The sequence below is a fragment of the Populus nigra genome, chromosome 18, assembly GCF_951802175.1.
Source record: "Populus nigra chromosome 18, ddPopNigr1.1, whole genome shotgun sequence".
Lineage (NCBI taxonomy): Eukaryota > Viridiplantae > Streptophyta > Magnoliopsida > Malpighiales > Salicaceae > Populus > Populus nigra.
The window spans coordinates 2,998,400-3,014,996 of NC_084869.1; the positions used below are offsets into that span (position 1 = coordinate 2,998,400).

Here is a 16,597-nt window from a genome sequence, read left to right on the forward strand (position 1 = left end):
GGGAGAGAGAGAGAGAGAGAGTTGATGTTCGATCAAAAAGAGAATGGAAAGATATGGACTAGCTATTGGTTTATTAGTTATTGTTGTAGTTTTGACTGAGAAAGAGAGAAGGGATAAGGAGAGTTGTAAACAATCCACTTTTTGTAATAAAAAGAAAAAAGAATTATGGTATTTTACTGTTTATATTAAGAGTGGAGCATTACTAAATTTTCTAGTTTGTTTAGATATTTTAGGTAATTTCTATTATGATTAACAATGCTTCTATATTTTAATTTATTTGAATTCCTGATATATATTTTTACTTAGATATTAGTATTATGCTTATAAACATTTGAAGTGGAGATGCTATGTTGTTTGAATTTTAATCTTAGGTGTTGTATGGTAATAACTAATAAAATGGTAGAAATAAAAATGAAAGTTTTTATATTTACTTTACATGTATTTGAATGAAAGAATTAAAATGAGAATGAGAACGAAGAGTGTAAATGATAATGAAAATTAAATAGTGTGTGATTTCTACATAAAAACAAGGAATAATAATGATTTTTTTTAAGATTATACATACACACACACTCTCATTTTATAACAATTATTATCATCATTATTACTTCAACTACTACAACCAACATTAACATTAACGATGATGATGCTATTTTTATATAAAAAAAATATATAGTTAATTATAATTATTGCACCATCTTTCTTTCCATTTCTTTTTCATTATCATCACTTTCCTCTATATGACGTCTCATTATTAAATTTTTTAAATATATTATTTTTATTGTTATATTATTATTATTACAATTATTTACTCTTGCTCCTTATTCATCACCATAATCATTTTTATTATTTTTATTATCATTATTATATAATAAAACTGTTTTTTTAATTACTATTCATTCTCGAATTGAAAATAAAAGCATTATGATTTTTAAATTTCATTTCAATTCTTGGTTGTTATTCTAAACACTATTAAAATTAAGATGTTATTCTTATTTTTTAAATTTTATTTTCGTTTTGCATCTTTCTACCATACCTTAGAACTTTTATAATGATGGATGCAAACAATGATGGAGATTTACAATCCTAACATGCAAAATATTAATACCTTAGAATTAATTTATTTTCTGTAATTCTTTCAATACAATTTTGTTTCCAAATAACTCTCGGTTATAAATCTTGAAATTATTTATTTTTATATTTTTTTTCTTGCATAATTTATGGATTTGAATTTTTAGAGTTTTTATGGCTTAATATATGGATTTTATTTTTTATTATTAAAATTCATGAATGGAGAATTGGAGATATATTAATTTTCATATTTTAATATTTTAGGATATAATTTAATATGGTTTTTGTAATAATAATTAAACGAAGGGGACGGGTAGAGTACTCAACGGATAAAAAAAAAAAAAAACAGCATCCCTCAACCCAATTTAGTTGACAAGTATAGGTTGAATCTAATTTCCATCCAAACCATTTTAAAAAACATTAATATTAATTAATGTGAGTATAATAAAAAATATCTAAATATTCATACATTATATTATATAAAAAATAGAATAAAGCATGCTCTTTAATTAAAAATATATTTAAATAATATTTTTTTATATATAAATACATTGAAATCATTTAAAAATAAAAAAATAATTTAAAAATAATTTTTAAAAAACATGTTTACCACCAAAACAAATACTCGAGGACTTCAAATATAATTACATTTCCCGCCGCAACTACACTAGCATGCTATTCCGCCACATACTCCTCCACCACAGCCGCCGTTTCTCCTCCTCTGCTGCAATAACTCCTCCCTTAATCACTCCTACACTCCTCAAACAATGCAATTCAGTTTCTCAGGTAAACCTTATCCACCAACAAACACTTGTCCAAGGCCTCATTACCCATTTCTCCACCAATCTCATTTCCACTTACATTGCTATCAGCTCTCCTTCCCATGCCCTCTCCCTCCTCCAAAACCTCACTCCCTCTCCTTCCGCTGTCTACTTCTGGAATGCACTGATTCGCTATTCCATCCGACCCGGACTTTTGAACCATGCCTTTGCTCTTTTCCGTAACATGTGGAGACTGGGCTGGACTCCTGATAATTATACTTTTCCTTTGGTTTTTAAGGCTTGTGGGGATTTAATGTGTTGTAGACTTGGTGCTTCGATTCATGGTGTTGTTTTTTCAACCGGGTTTGAGTCTAATGTGTTTGTTTGTAATGCTATTGTGGCGATGTATGGAAGGTGTGGTGAATTAGACTGTGCGCGCAAACTGTTTGATGAAATGTGTGAGAGAAGGGTGTATGATTTGGTTTCGTGGAATTCGATTGTCGCTGTTTATGTGCAAAGAGGGGATTGTAAGAATGCGTTGAGGTTGTTTGATAGAATGTGTAAACTGGGTGATATTGATATGAGGCCGGATGTTGTTAGTCTTGTGAATGTGCTTCCTGCTTGCGCATCGATGGGTGCGTGGTTGCATGGTAAAGCAGTGCATGGTATTGCAGTGAGGAGTGGGTCGTTTGAGGATTTGTTTGTGGGTAATGCTTTGGTGGATATGTATGCGAAGTGTGGAATGGTGGATGAGGCAAGCAAGGTTTTTGACAGGATTAAGGAGAAGGATGTGGTATCTTGGAATGCTATGGTTAATGGGTATTCACAGATTGGTAGGTTTGAGGATGCTCTTGGTTTGTTTGAGAAGATGAGGAAGGAGAATATTGAGTTGAATGTTGTGTCTTGGAGTGCTGTTATTGCAGGATTTGCACAGAGAGGACTTGGGTGTGAAACTTTGGATGTGTTTCGGGAAATGCAAGTTTGTGGGTCGAAGCCAAATGAGGTTACCCTTGTGTCTCTTCTTTCTGGTTGTGCATCGGTTGGAGCATTGCTTCATGGGAAGGAGACTCATTGTTATGCCATAAAATGCATGTTGAACTTTGAGGGGAGTGATCTTGAGGATGATCTTATGGTGATTAATGCTTTAATTGACATGTATGCAAAGTGCAAAAGTATCAATGTGGCACGCACCATGTTTGATTCCATAGAACCAAAGGATAAGGATGTGGTAAGTTGGACTGTTATGATTGGTGGATATGCCCAGCATGGTGAAGCCAATGACGCATTGGAATTGTTTTCCTGGATGTTCAAACAGGATGCATTAGTAAAGCCGAATTGCTTCACCATATCTTGTGCCCTAATTGCATGTGCTCGTTTGGCTGCACTGAGGCTTGGTAGACAAATTCATGCTTACATATTACGCAATCATTTTGACTCTGCCTTTCTTTATGTGGCCAATTGTCTCATTGATATGTATGCAAAATCTGGAGATATTGATGTAGCTAGATTTGTGTTTGACAATTTGAAGCAGAAGAATTTTGTTTCTTGGACATCCCTAATGACAGGTTATGGTATGCATGGCCGTGGTAAAGAAGCTCTTGAGGTTTTTGACGAGATGAGGAGAGTGGGCCCTCAGCCTGATGGTGTAACCTTGCTTGTTGTGCTCTATGCTTGCAGCCATTCAGGAATGATTGATCAGGGGATTAAATTTTTTAACAGCATGAGCAAGGAATTTGGGCTTATTCCTGGTCAAGAACACTATGCTTGCATGGTTGATCTACTGGGCCGTGCTGGTCGCTTAAATGAAGCTATGGAGCTTATTGAAGGTATGCAAATGGAACCAAGCTCAATAGTGTGGGTGGCATTGCTTAGTGGCTGCAGGATCCATGCAAATGTGGAATTAGGGGAACATGCTGCAAAGCAACTGTTGGAATTGAACTCAGAAAATGATGGATCTTATACCCTTCTTTCAAACATATATGCCAATGCCAGGCGCTGGAAAGATGTGGCCAGGGTCCGATCTTTGATGAAAAATAGTGGAATTAGGAAGAGACCTGGCTGCAGTTGGGTCCAGGGAAAGAAAGGCACTACAACCTTCTATGTTGCAGACAAGACTCATCCACAGTCAAAGCAGATATATGAAATCCTGAGAAGTCTGACTCAACGGATTAAAGTCCTTGGATATGTTCCAGAGACCAGCTTTGCACTTCATGATGTGGATGATGAAGAGAAAGTTGATCTTCTTTTTGAACATAGTGAGAAGTTGGCCCTTGCCTATGGCATCTTAATATCAACTCCAGGGGCACCCATCCGAATCACCAAGAACTTGCGTGTCTGTGGAGATTGCCACAATGCCATTACCTACATATCCATGATCATTGACCATGAAATCATATTGAGAGACTCAAGCCGCTTCCATCATTTCAAGAAAGGGTCTTGCTCCTGCAGAGGTTATTGGTGATGCTGGAATTATAGATGTACAGTCAACTTTTTCCCCTTTCGAGAACTACAAGAGGTATTTAGATAGTTTTGTAGGCATGAAAAGGATAATTTTACAGTTGTATATTTGTACTCCCCAAGGAGGGGAGGTGGAAAATTATAAAATGGCTAATTTAGAAGATTATTGAAACTTTCTTTGTTGCTCTCATGGATCATGGTTTCTTTCCTTTTCTGGTTTATGCATTTTTGTCCATCTCTTGGGTCTGCAGCTAATAGTACTCTCAATTATAGCCGCAAAACCTTGCTTTGCTTTTGGGACTTTAACTTTCAGTTTCATTTTTTTTTTGGCTGACAATGCTGTATATTGCCAGTTTGAAATCCTGAAACGGAGTTTGCATATTTAAATGCAAACTTAGTTGGTATTATTTAGATAAATTTCTGAATTTCATTGGGATATTATGAAGGAATTTGAACAGCCTTTGCTTAAAATCTTTGGTCTGGGCCCTAGAGGATTCGGAACTCAATGTAATGTTTCTAAGCTTTAATTCAGCTGTCTTTCTTGTTCCAGGGAACAATCATATAGATACCGGACGCACTCCCATTGATTAGAAGCAGCAGCTCCAAGTCAACTGGATTGATGGAAAAAGTTGCTTAAATAACAAAACAAGATTCAAATGGGAGTGAGCAAAGCAGAAAGTCCTTTTCAGCTCAGCAGCAGCAAAACAGTGAAGCAAGGGCTCTCCCTAGCAGCTGCAACATTGTACCCAGCAGAGAAAAGGATAAACACAGAGAGGCGTTAAGAAAACAAGAAATAAACCAAATTAACAGTCTTTTTTGTCTAAGGTATTTTGACATACAAAATCCTTTCTTTTCTTTCTCTGGGTGTGTAGATACCGGAAAATAAGAAGGCGGTTGATAAACTGATAAAGCTACTCCTGCTAATAAGGACCACCCTGTCTTTCTCCTGCCCTTTTTCATTATTACAGAGATGAAATATAATATCTTCTTATTTCTTTTGCTTTAACTTGCTTTTTTCCTGATGGTTGATTGCAGCTGGAATGACTGACTTAGTCCCTACTATTGTTTTTGTTTTTATGACTTCGCTTGCCAGATTAAAAATGTTCACAGTTACCCTATAATAAAATCAAATCTACGGTGGAATGATCGTCACGAGAATGGAACTTGCATATAATGCTGATTTTCAATCTAATTTGGAGAAGTTGGGAATCTGCATGTCTCTCAGGGAATGGTTGACCTCTGCTCATTCATTTTTTGCAGCACTTTGCACTCCATGCATGAAATGAAAGTACGTCAAAAGTCTGAAAAACATATATGAATCATTTGTTCAATTCGTGATGTTTAAGATCAAAATTCTTGGTAGTGTTACATATACTTACATGCATATTTGCTCTACGTGGAATCAAAGGGAGTTCCTAATGTTGTTCAGAAAGTAGTATTCTGTGTTGAGAGGTGAACCCTTTCATTGAATTAGAACTAGCAGGACAAGGTTTAAAGGCATCAACCATGAAGTGTATTATTTTTGTGATGATGCTTGTAGCCTCTGTAAATTTTAAGCTGTTTATGAATCCCACAGATAATTAAGGGCCGTGTTTCACAGTGCTTGGAATTCATACGACAAGACATGTTTTTTTTTTTTTCGTTAATACCATTATTCCCATTTTTCCTTCGCTTATCATTACCTTTTATGGTTTTACAGGACCTTATCAACTTGTATCCATACTTGCAGTGGTTGCAGAGAATTAACCTGTCCCCAACTCTATGTAAAAGAATTTTGGGAGGATGAAGATGAACCTGCATCTGTGTCGATGCTCTTTTTGTTCCTGAAATTAGCAGTTACTCAGCTTATTTGCAGAATCCATATGTGATTAGCTATATTCAGTTCATACCATATTTATTAAATCCGGGACGGCCCGGCAAGTCAACTCGGGACTAGGTCGACCCGGGGACTGAACCGGTCCGGATTTGTCAAAAGACTAGCCGGTACAACGACCTGGTCAAACCTGGTCGACCTGATAGGTCAACCCATGACTCGGCCAAACCCTGTCAACCTTACTCAACTTATTTGCAGAATCCATATGTGATTAGCTATATTCAGTTCATACCATATTTATTAAATCCGGGACGGCCCGGCAAGTCAACTCGGGACTAGGTTGACCCGGGGACTGAACCGGTCCGGATTTGTTAAAAGACTAGCTGGTACAACGACCTGGTCAAACCTGGTCGACCTGATAGGTCAACCCATGACTCGGCCAAACCCAGTCAACCTTACTCAACTTATTTGCAGAATCTATATACTCCATACTCTGTGCATGGGACATGATATGTTTTATATTTAGATCTTGTCTGCTTATGAAAAAAAAAAAGATCTGATCTAAATATTTAAATATTTAAAGGAGTTATTAAAATAAAATTATTTCTCCTATAAAGACATAATTCATATGAAAATAAGTTTTATTTTGAAAGAATTTTTTATATATATTATTTTTAACATTTAAAATTAACTCGATAAAATTTATAAAAACATTTGTATTATAAAATATTATTTTAATTTTAATTTTAATAATTAAAATAGTGTTAAAGTAATTGATTTAAAGATAAAAAAGTAAATTTTCATGTCATTAGTAAATTTCTTTTAAATCTACACCGAGGAATTAATTTTATGTAATAACTTCCCTTTATTTCCTATGCTATCATGTCTTTTGGTGATTTGAACTGTATTATAATCGAGCGACTCGCCTACGTATACACAGCCACAAAAATCAACCCTTCTTTTCATATTACTCGTGCCTCGCTGGATCAAATTTTTTTTAATATATATATCAAAGAATGTACAGGTATTTTCAATGTTTTTTTTACATAAAAAATTAATTATAAATTAAAAAGTTAATATATTCAATTAATCAAATAAATTGAGAATTATATAAATTACAAAAAAAAGTTAATATTAACCAAAAATTAAACTAAAGAGTTAAAGATAAATATAAATTAATATATATAAACTCGTAACATAGATTATAAACATAATTAAGTTTAACCGTTTTATTTTTAAAAAATATTTATTTATTTAATTAAATGATAATAAAAATAAATATATATAGAAAATCAATTGAATAAAATTTTAAAAAATAAATTATGCAGGGTTGCATAAAAAGAACGCTTGCTAATATTAAAAAAAATATTACAGTTTTATTTGAAAATCAAGTAAAAGCTAAATTGTATTTTATTAAAAAATACTTTTTTAATTAATTTAAATCAATTATTAGCAATTGAAATTAAATACTTTCCCACAGGTATATTTAGTTACTCTATTTTAATTAATTTAAATTTAAACAAAAAATCTAAAGTTAAAAAGAAACTAGAGGCCTGACCCATTAAAAATAAAAAGGCATACACTTGGGTCTAGAACAAAATTTTATTATACCATGAAGGCAAAAATAAAAAGGCAACTGGGAACAAAAACAAAATTCACCAAACCATGAAGGCAAAAAAATGCTGAAAAGGCGTTGGACAAACAATGACAAAAAAAATAAATCATTATACCATAATTAATATTTAGTCCAATGATGAAAAAACCATAGCTGATGCACATTTGAGAAGATGACTCTTTTAGGGTGGCAAAAACCAAAACAAAGCTTAGGAATTAATTGAACCCCCTTCCTTTTAATTCAATTTGTGGACCATTGAAAACAGAGAGAGAGAGAGGAAATAAATCTTCACAACAATCCATCTCCAATGTCAAATGAACCTCAACCGCTTGATTAAAAACTTAATCTAAGCTCATCCACACCTAATCAAACCCCAAATAGATCGCATCCATATATTCATTTTTGAATCATTTAGATTTGGACCATTAGATCAAATTAGGTGTGATCTAAATCGTCTAGCCAAGCAAGCTCATGAATCCACCATGTGCCACGCCATATTTGAGCCCACCTCGCGTCTATTTTTCTCCTCGCTGGTAGTGAAACCAGTAGTTGTTTCTCCTCCGTCCGACCACTATATGCCCCGGGACCTCCATAGAAAGACGTGCCTCCGTGCTCTGATCAAAACCCAAGAAGTCTCAATTGTCAATGTTGTTGTTCGCAGCAATAAAAAGCAAGATAATTGAAGGATAATTCAAACTTCATCGCAGCTGATCTCCTTCCTTGGTTGAAAGAGATCAAGAGCTTGCTTGTGAGTCGTTCAACGCACCAAAATCTCACCAGAATCGACATCGAGCCACCAATAGCTGAGACACGTGAGATACACGTGCCGGGTAAATAGTGTAGAGCACAGACGGTTACAGAATTGTAATTTCATCATTTGATGAGGGAGTTATCTAATTTCATCTTTAGGCGAGGCAAGTGGAAGTGACCTTGTAAACCATGTTAAGGATCTTGAAATTAATGAAGATGAATATATATATATATATATATATATATATATGTGTGTGTGTGTGTGTGCGCGCGCGCGCGCGCGAATCAGTTTGTGTGTATTTTAATTAATTTTACTAGATTTGAAGTTAATAACTATGTAATCTTTCAATAACCTTTAGATTTGTAAGACTCAAACTGATAATCTTTAGAGAACAAATCTAAAACCTGATCAGTTAAATTATATTTTTCAGAGTTATTAACACTTAGACTTGATTCTATTAGCTTGTAATCTTTCTTTTTTAATTAATTGTTTGATTTTTAATTTTAAAATATATGATTATTCCACAACTTTTAAATATGATAATAGCTTTTTATGGTAAATTAGTAATAATAAAAATTGTTTTATGAATAATTATATATAACTTAATATACAATTTTTTTTTATAAAATATACTCTTGAATTTTTAACTTAATGAGAATAAATATATATATCGAAAAATGTTTTTATATTTTTTTTTAAAATCAATTGTTATACACTCACATAAAAATTATTGAGGTATGCTTTTTTTTTTTATTATTTTTTTATTAAAACTCATTATTGAGATCATGATAAGTTTTTTTTTATTAAAAAAACCTTGTTTCTGATTAAAAAAAATTCATTAAAAAATAAAAGAGTATATTGCATGTAAACAAATATAATGTATATATGATATAAATATTATATATAATCTTAATAAAAATTCATAAAAAAAAACCATCAATGTATTTTGGACTTGTAAGAATCTAAAATTGTAGTAAAATGCCCCAATGACTTAAAAATTTTGAATGAGAGTTAGACGTTTGATTTTTTTTCTAATTTGGTATAATTTTTTTTTTTATTTCTGGTGATTTTTTAGATAAAAATATTTTTTGGATTAATTTCTTTTTTTGTAAGGAATTTTAGTTTATTATTCCTACAACAAATTCTAAAACAACAGGTAGAAAATAGTTGTAATATCATGTCAGGAGCAAAAGGATGAGTCAGTGCAGGAGATCACATTGGCTTCACTAATTTGATAAGAAATAGTTGAACTTGGCAACTATAGCTTGAAGTGCCAACATGTAATTATTTTTATTTAATGTACTAAAAATATTAATACAATTTTTTTAAATAACATTTTATAACTATATTATGGTTTTAATTGTTTTTTATGCTAAATTATTATGAAATTTTTTCTTCATTACATAATGTTTAATTACACTATTTGACGTAAATTTGGAAGTTTGAGCAATTCAATACAAACCTTTTCTGATAAAATAAAAACTGGTCATTAAATTGATAAAAATAATTTATTATTTTATTTCCTATCATAGTTGTTTGTGTGTTTAGTGGGTAATAATATAGTAACTAACCATCAATTATATCATTATTAAAAGAGAAAAACACCCTTAACTTCATATAATTTGGTTAATTTTTCATTTACTCGCTATATTTTAAAATATTATAGTTTATATTCTAAATTTTATGTGATAGTACTTAATATCCCCATAAAAAAAATTAATAAAAATATTTGATTATTTACATGATTGTTATTATTTTTTATTTTACAAACAAGAAACCTTACATTAAATATTATAAATTTACCCTTAAATAAAAATAAAAACCCTAGCATCCGCTCCATAACCAAACCCAGATCTCCAAAAAAAAAAAAACCCCTGCCATCTGCATCCCAAATCTCGACCATCATGAATTAAAACACCACCTAAAACCATCTTCAAAACTTGTGTCTCCAGGCATAATATGTCGCATGGAAGAACTTGGTCCAACAAATACTACCAATTGCATTAGTCATGCTAAGCATCGTTGGTTCCATTAATGCCATGTTCTGATTCATGCTATCATACCAAGCTTAATTTATGTTGTAACCATAAACACTCTGAACAGTTGTGCAACATATTCTAGATTTAAAGATGGCACAAATCACATAAAATATCCTCGCACAGTTTGAAGGGAGTTACATGGCTCTTTCTTGTAACAAGTATGGAAGTAATGTTGTGAAGTGCTTGTTAACAACAAGTGAGGATCAATCCACACAAATAATCCTGGAGTTGCTAAGCAATCCAGGTGCTTCCATGCTCCTTGTGGATCCTTTCCGAAACTTTGTTATCCAGAAGGCACTATCAGTTTCTCAGGTTAGATAATTAGATCATTTGCACTCCAGGATATATCTCACCTGCTTGTTGGATAACTGCAAACCAGGTGTAATGTGCAGATAGTAAGCATTGCTTTATGCTTTATTCTTCGACATATCTAACTGAGATTATCAGTATCAAATTGTTTCTATATGCCATTCATGTTGTTTAATTTAACTTTATAGTGTGATTGTATTGACAATCTGGACTTCCCAGGCTCAGACTGCTTGAATTGGTCTGAATATATTTTAGTCAATTCTCAACATGAGAAACATATTTTTCTGTGAGGAATTGAGTCTGCTTAATTTATGTTATTACCACAACAAGCTTAATTTATGTTGTAACCATAAACACCCTGAACATGTCGTTGCCATAACAAACCTGTGTCGTGTTTTGAGATCCATTCGAGTAAATTTCTCTCAGAACACAGTACAGCATGCTTGAATAGCTAGTTCTGGAGAATCGTTGTGTGAAGATGTGAAAGCATCCATTCTTAAATTTACAGGGTCATGTTTACCATTTTCTCTCTCTTATTTGTGATATGCTACACATGAAACAAAACCATTCAAAACAGATCACGCTATAAGAGCCTAAAGTGATATTCCCTTGTTAAAATTAAGGGATGAGTTTGATAGAAATAAGATATTAATTGCCTCCAATATCCAAAAGGGCAATAATAACAAAGCCCTGAATATTCTCAATGACATAATTTATAGAATTATAAAATCAAGCTGAATAAATCAAAGACAATCATGGACAGAACAGCACAAAGAAAATCCGGACAGAAATAACATCTAAAGGTAAACGGTTATCATAAGAATTAAAAGGCAATGGTCATACCAAATAGCAGAAGAGGCTCTCACAATATTTATGCTTATCCAATCGTTTTGTCACGAAAACTTGACCCCTTGTCTTTTCATGATAAAGCTATTCATCTAAACTGCATTTAGCTTCCACTAATACCTGGAACGACTAAGCTAACCACATGAGATCAGATTTTGGAAAACTTATCCTTTTTACTATGGTATAAAAAGTTTTACTTATTTAATGTCTTTAAAAAGCAGCATTGATTTGTATTTTTTTTTAATATAATCCAATGATAAATGATATTTACCGAGTGTGAGAGTTTATTTTTACGTCACGGTATATTTTTCAAAGTGTTTTTTAAAAACTTTCTTTGCCTAAAAATAAATAAATTACACACAGTAATATCTCCTAATTAATCCCAGAAAGATGGGTGCAGAGTTGCTTCAGTAAATTCTGGAATTCCAATTATTAACAGGTCATCCAAAGGTCTATGTGATAAAAAAAGAGAGTAAAAAGCAGCAATGAAACCAAAGAAACTGAGAAGTTGAAGAACAGATTATAACCAAATAACTTAGCATCAACCATATTAATGTAACAATGCAGATAGATGATACATTTCTCAAAGGTCTTTTACTATTAGGGTCAGGATTGCAAACGGAAAAGTCATAGCATGTCAGCACTTAACTCAATATTGTACTCCATAATGCACATCAGGGTGACCTGAAATCCTACTGTAATCATCTGAAAATAAACTGGAATTAAGTACAACACCAACCTTTCAATGGTAGAAGCACCAAGATTGCCAGGCGAGGAATTCTCGAATCCTATAGCATGTACAGATTCAGAAGCCTTGGAATTGAGACTCTACAAACTAATTGGGGGTATGTACAACGTAAAAAGTTCAGTGGAACTGAACATCTTGCTATGCCAATGTCATGACTAGATACCTCCTCTTTCAATAAGTTGAGGTCCCATGATGAGCAATAACCATCCTACAAACTGATACTGTGTCAAAGTATAGATCCTCGAACATAATATTTTCAACTAAAACTGAAATACATGGGCTTTCAACGGACCAGGTGTACAACCTGCAAATATGGCCCACAATATGGCCATACGTATCCAGAATGTAAACAAAGTACCTACTGCTCGTGCCATTACAAATGAGATCCAGAAAGTTCACCTGTTGAACTGGAACCTGCATATGCAATTATCGTAGGTTAAACAAGTGAAAAAGCAGATTCAATAAAAATGCTTTCACTATTTTATCTTACAATTTGAATTTTTCTGATTTTACAGTCAATTAATGTTAGCATTTCTGAATTCCAATCCTTGATTGGTTCACGCACACAAAAAAGGATATTGCACCGATGTCTAAAAAAATAAATTTTGATCAAGTAATTTCTCGGTTACAGAGTGCAGATTTTATCCATAGACTTTTTCTATTTCATACTCACAGTTACCTTGAGGATTGCACAAGTCAAGTATGAGAAAAACATGAATCAAACTGGAAGAATGATCATCGATATTCAAGGCCTTAAATTGATGCGAATTCAGTTCAGCTGCTTCGCAAAATCACCGCTCCCCCTCTATTTGTAAATAATGGAATTGCAAGAAAATCATCAAACTATAGAATCAGTATAACATAACTTGCAAGTGGAGCATTATTCACAGATCACAAACCCGTGTTCATCAGACCAAGTATGAGAAGAACCAGCTCCCGGGAGAAAAAAAAAGAAAAGAAACTATACAATAATGTTTGCAGTCTGCAAGCATCAGCTGGATAGACGTTTTAAAAAGTAAAATTAAAGGGAAAAGGGATGAACTTATAAGAAACCGAAACAACAATAATTGAAGAAATAAGCAGTGGAAATTGCAATCAATAGAAATCTTACATTAAGCCATCTTGTCACGAGGGGATGTAAATTGGGAACAAAATTCCCGATAAGGAGTGAATTCCTCTTGCCATTTTGAAAAATTCTTCTTCAATAAATTTGAAATTTTCGACTCTTGTGAACTAAATTTCACCTCACGAGCATCAAATTTCAAGTCGATTGGGCACAGATCATCAAAGAATTCTAGTTTGAAAGTTTCCACCTTTTCAGGATGAGGTGACTGTTTCTCATGCACTTTTGTAATCATGGAAGCAAACGTGTCATCCTGATACACACAATTATCCTCTTTGTGAACTTGAAAAGAGAGCTGACATGCAGTTGGATGGTATAGAAGGAAAGACTTTGGTTTTTCAGAATGATCCAAAAAGTCATCTCTGTCATCATCAAGGGAGATAGCATTATCATCCTGAAGCTTGGTTGTGGAATCTGAAACAGCCACTTCCTTGGCCACCTGCATAACTTCATTGCATCGAACGCTAAGTTCCGATTCTGATGAAAATCCGCCTGTTTCTTCCTGTGAATTTGGACAACCATTACGAAGCTCATGAAGTGTAGACAAAATAGGGAGAGGAAGAGCTGGACCCACAAGGGCATCACTACTTTGCACTTTACGTGAACACCTATTACTGTGGTTTGAAGGCTTCCGCAAGAAAAATGGAGGTAATTGAGGTAGTTCTGGAACAACTGAAAATTCCAAAGCAACCCTTTTCTGATCCAAAAGTACTTCATGAAATTCAGAATAGCTGGAAAAGGCGAGTTGTAAGAATTCCATTGGCAATTCAGCCCACATTCTCCTCAAAGCTACCTCATGGATGCTTGTTGGCAAGTTTATGTCATTAAATGTAACTGTAATGGCAGGGGATGTTCTAAATCGACCAAACCCACAAATTTTCAGCTTCTTGCACAATACTTCATGAAATTCTAGGCTGAACAATTCCTTCTCATGAGGACACTCACAAGGCTTTGCCATGTTTGAATCGAGAACTTGAGAAAGTTTGCCATTCAAATGTGCATGTAGATAGTTCAGTTCAAAATACTTAAATTTTCTAGGGACCTTGTATTCCTCATCACCCATGAAGTAAAGTAAGTTGTCTTCTGGATGCAGCATTGGATCTCTTTGAGCCACTCCTATATTTTTAACCAATTCCCATGAGGCACAATATCTCTGTGATTCAAGCTTTCCTGATGACATCAATCTAATTAAAACAAAACCACCAAATTCATCAGGCTCAAACAACAATGAAGAGAGATCGTTGCTCAAAACACCAAAGCCCAACACTATGTCTTTTTTCTGCTGCCAATCAGTCCATTCAGGAAGAGCTTCCTTCCAAAACTGTTCTCTTACAAGGCAATCTCCACGTTGACAATCATCACCTGATAACATGAGACCTGAAGGGTGGTCCCAAGCGTATAAACAACTGGAAAATTTAGAAATTTCCAAGGCAATGGACCCTTTACGAGGAGGAAAGGATGGTCCATAGCAAAAGAGGCTGAATTCACAATTCCAAAATGACCCCAAAATAATGCCAAAACCTGAAGAATTCGCCCAGTCATGTGTGTCATCCCTTGAGTTGGACCTCAAATCAGACAATCTAAACACATCAATAAAACATGGCTTATCAAGACCATGTGCCCATTGCAACAAAGGTATCATAGGCTTGCGCACATCACAAATAACTAACATAGTTTCAGAAACCAAAGCAAAATGAAGACTATCCGAAACTGCCCTGGACATAGCTAGGAACCGTTCCTTTTCACTAAGAGCATATGCACTAAACATATCAATCCTTGCTAAACAAGTCACATCAAAACCACCGCATTTCCAATCAATCATAAAAACAGCATCTGACCGTGCAACAATCAAAACCCTACAATGCCAACTAAACTCACACCCTAACCATTTACAATCTCCTAACTTACCTTCATTACCCCACGAAACTTTCAATTTAGTACCCCTAAAATACATATCAGAACAATCGGCTTCCAAATCAAACAAAAATAATGTACCATTCTCCAACAAAACCACACTCTGAACTTTTATATAAGGACTCCAACAAGCACTCGCAATTCCACAACTCTTAAAATTCTTACAACCTAAATAACTCAAAACAGGCCTTTTCATACTTTCACTATATTTAACGCAGAACCAATTCACAGAATACATAGTATAAACTAACAAATAACCAAAAGAGCCAGAAAAGGAATAATTACCATTCAAAAAAGAATCATCCTCAATGGGGTTCACTAAGACCCTCACAATCTTTGACCCCAAACTCTTACTAGCAGTAAAAATCCCACCCTTTTGATCCCCAGTAGCCACCAAGCTCTTATCTTTAACAGAAAGTAACAAAAACCCAATTCGGTCAAGATTAGTCCCAGTGGAAAAAAACACAACAACAGTATCATCATGTGGGCATTTAAGGAACTGGAGTCTATTATAAGCTAACAAAGGAGAAGAAAAGTGTAGATCTTGAGGGCCAAAAGAAAAGGCAATAGAGGAAGCAGTAGAGAGAGGGAGAGGAGAGTCAGCGAGTGTTGACGTGGAGATAAATCTTGTGAGAGAAAGATGGGGTGGTGGGTTTAGAAGAGGAGGAGAGAGAGCAGGAGAGGTAAAGAGGTGTGCCAGTGATTCAGGGATTGGGTTGAATATAAGTGGACCAATAAGGGATTCTGAGGCTTGTTTTGAGAGTAAGAGTGGTGCTTTCGACACAGTGTCTATTGGAAATCCTGACTTCCATTCTTGTGAAAACTCGATCATTGCCATGGTCGTGTCTTTCAGGCAGACAAAAACTTCCGAGAGACAGAAGGGTGGCAAGGATACGAGAGGTTCCAAGACCTCTTAACTTTTAAGGTTTCTCGGTTTTAAGGGTTTTACTTCTATCCCTCTATTTTAAAATTGTCCATTGTTATCCCTATATTTTCAGAATGTTTCAATTTAGCCACAACTAACTAAATAACTAACTAAAACCCACTAATGTCATATTTTTATTATGTTTTCCTTAATTATGCTCGTATCCTTTAATAGAATATTTAAATATGTTGTAACTATTATTTTTAAAAATATTTTTTTAAAAAA

General features: G+C 33.9%; 2 protein-coding genes across 11 annotated transcripts; one reads left to right on the top strand and one right to left on the bottom strand.

Annotated features, from left to right (window-relative positions):
* The first annotated feature begins 1,686 nt into the window (after positions 1-1,686).
* LOC133678334 (pentatricopeptide repeat-containing protein At5g16860) lies at positions 1,687-6,391 on the top strand. 3 transcript variants are annotated; one of them, XM_062100626.1, is made up of 4 exons: positions 1,687-4,347; positions 4,840-5,114; positions 5,383-5,577; positions 5,989-6,391. In XM_062100626.1, the coding sequence occupies exon 1, from the start codon at positions 1,744-1,746 to the stop codon at positions 4,291-4,293; it is 2,550 nt and encodes an 849-aa protein (XP_061956610.1). In that variant the 5' UTR covers positions 1,687-1,743; the 3' UTR covers positions 4,294-4,347; positions 4,840-5,114; positions 5,383-5,577; positions 5,989-6,391. The 3 variants fall into 3 exon arrangements, with proteins under 3 accessions (XP_061956610.1, XP_061956611.1, XP_061956612.1); XM_062100627.1 differs by having other exon boundaries at positions 5,383-5,520; XM_062100628.1 differs by lacking the exon at positions 5,383-5,577.
* Positions 6,392-12,182: 5,791 nt separating this feature from the next.
* Positions 12,183-16,353, bottom strand: LOC133678625 (uncharacterized). Of its 8 annotated transcripts, none has more exons than XR_009836008.1 (3): positions 13,522-16,353; positions 13,090-13,215; positions 12,183-12,824 (listed from the first exon to the last, which is right to left on the bottom strand). XR_009836008.1 is itself a non-coding variant. In XM_062101008.1 (2 exons), the coding sequence occupies exons 1-2, from the start codon at positions 16,283-16,285 to the stop codon at positions 13,523-13,525; spliced, it is 2,085 nt and encodes a 694-aa protein (XP_061956992.1). In that variant the 5' UTR covers positions 16,286-16,353; the 3' UTR covers positions 12,183-13,522. The 8 variants fall into 8 exon arrangements, 3 of the variants coding, with proteins under 3 accessions (XP_061956992.1, XP_061956991.1, XP_061956990.1); XR_009836007.1 differs by adding an exon at positions 13,310-13,405 and having other exon boundaries at positions 12,183-13,215; XR_009836006.1 differs by having other exon boundaries at positions 13,310-16,353.
* Between the last annotated feature and the right edge of the window lie 244 nt (positions 16,354-16,597).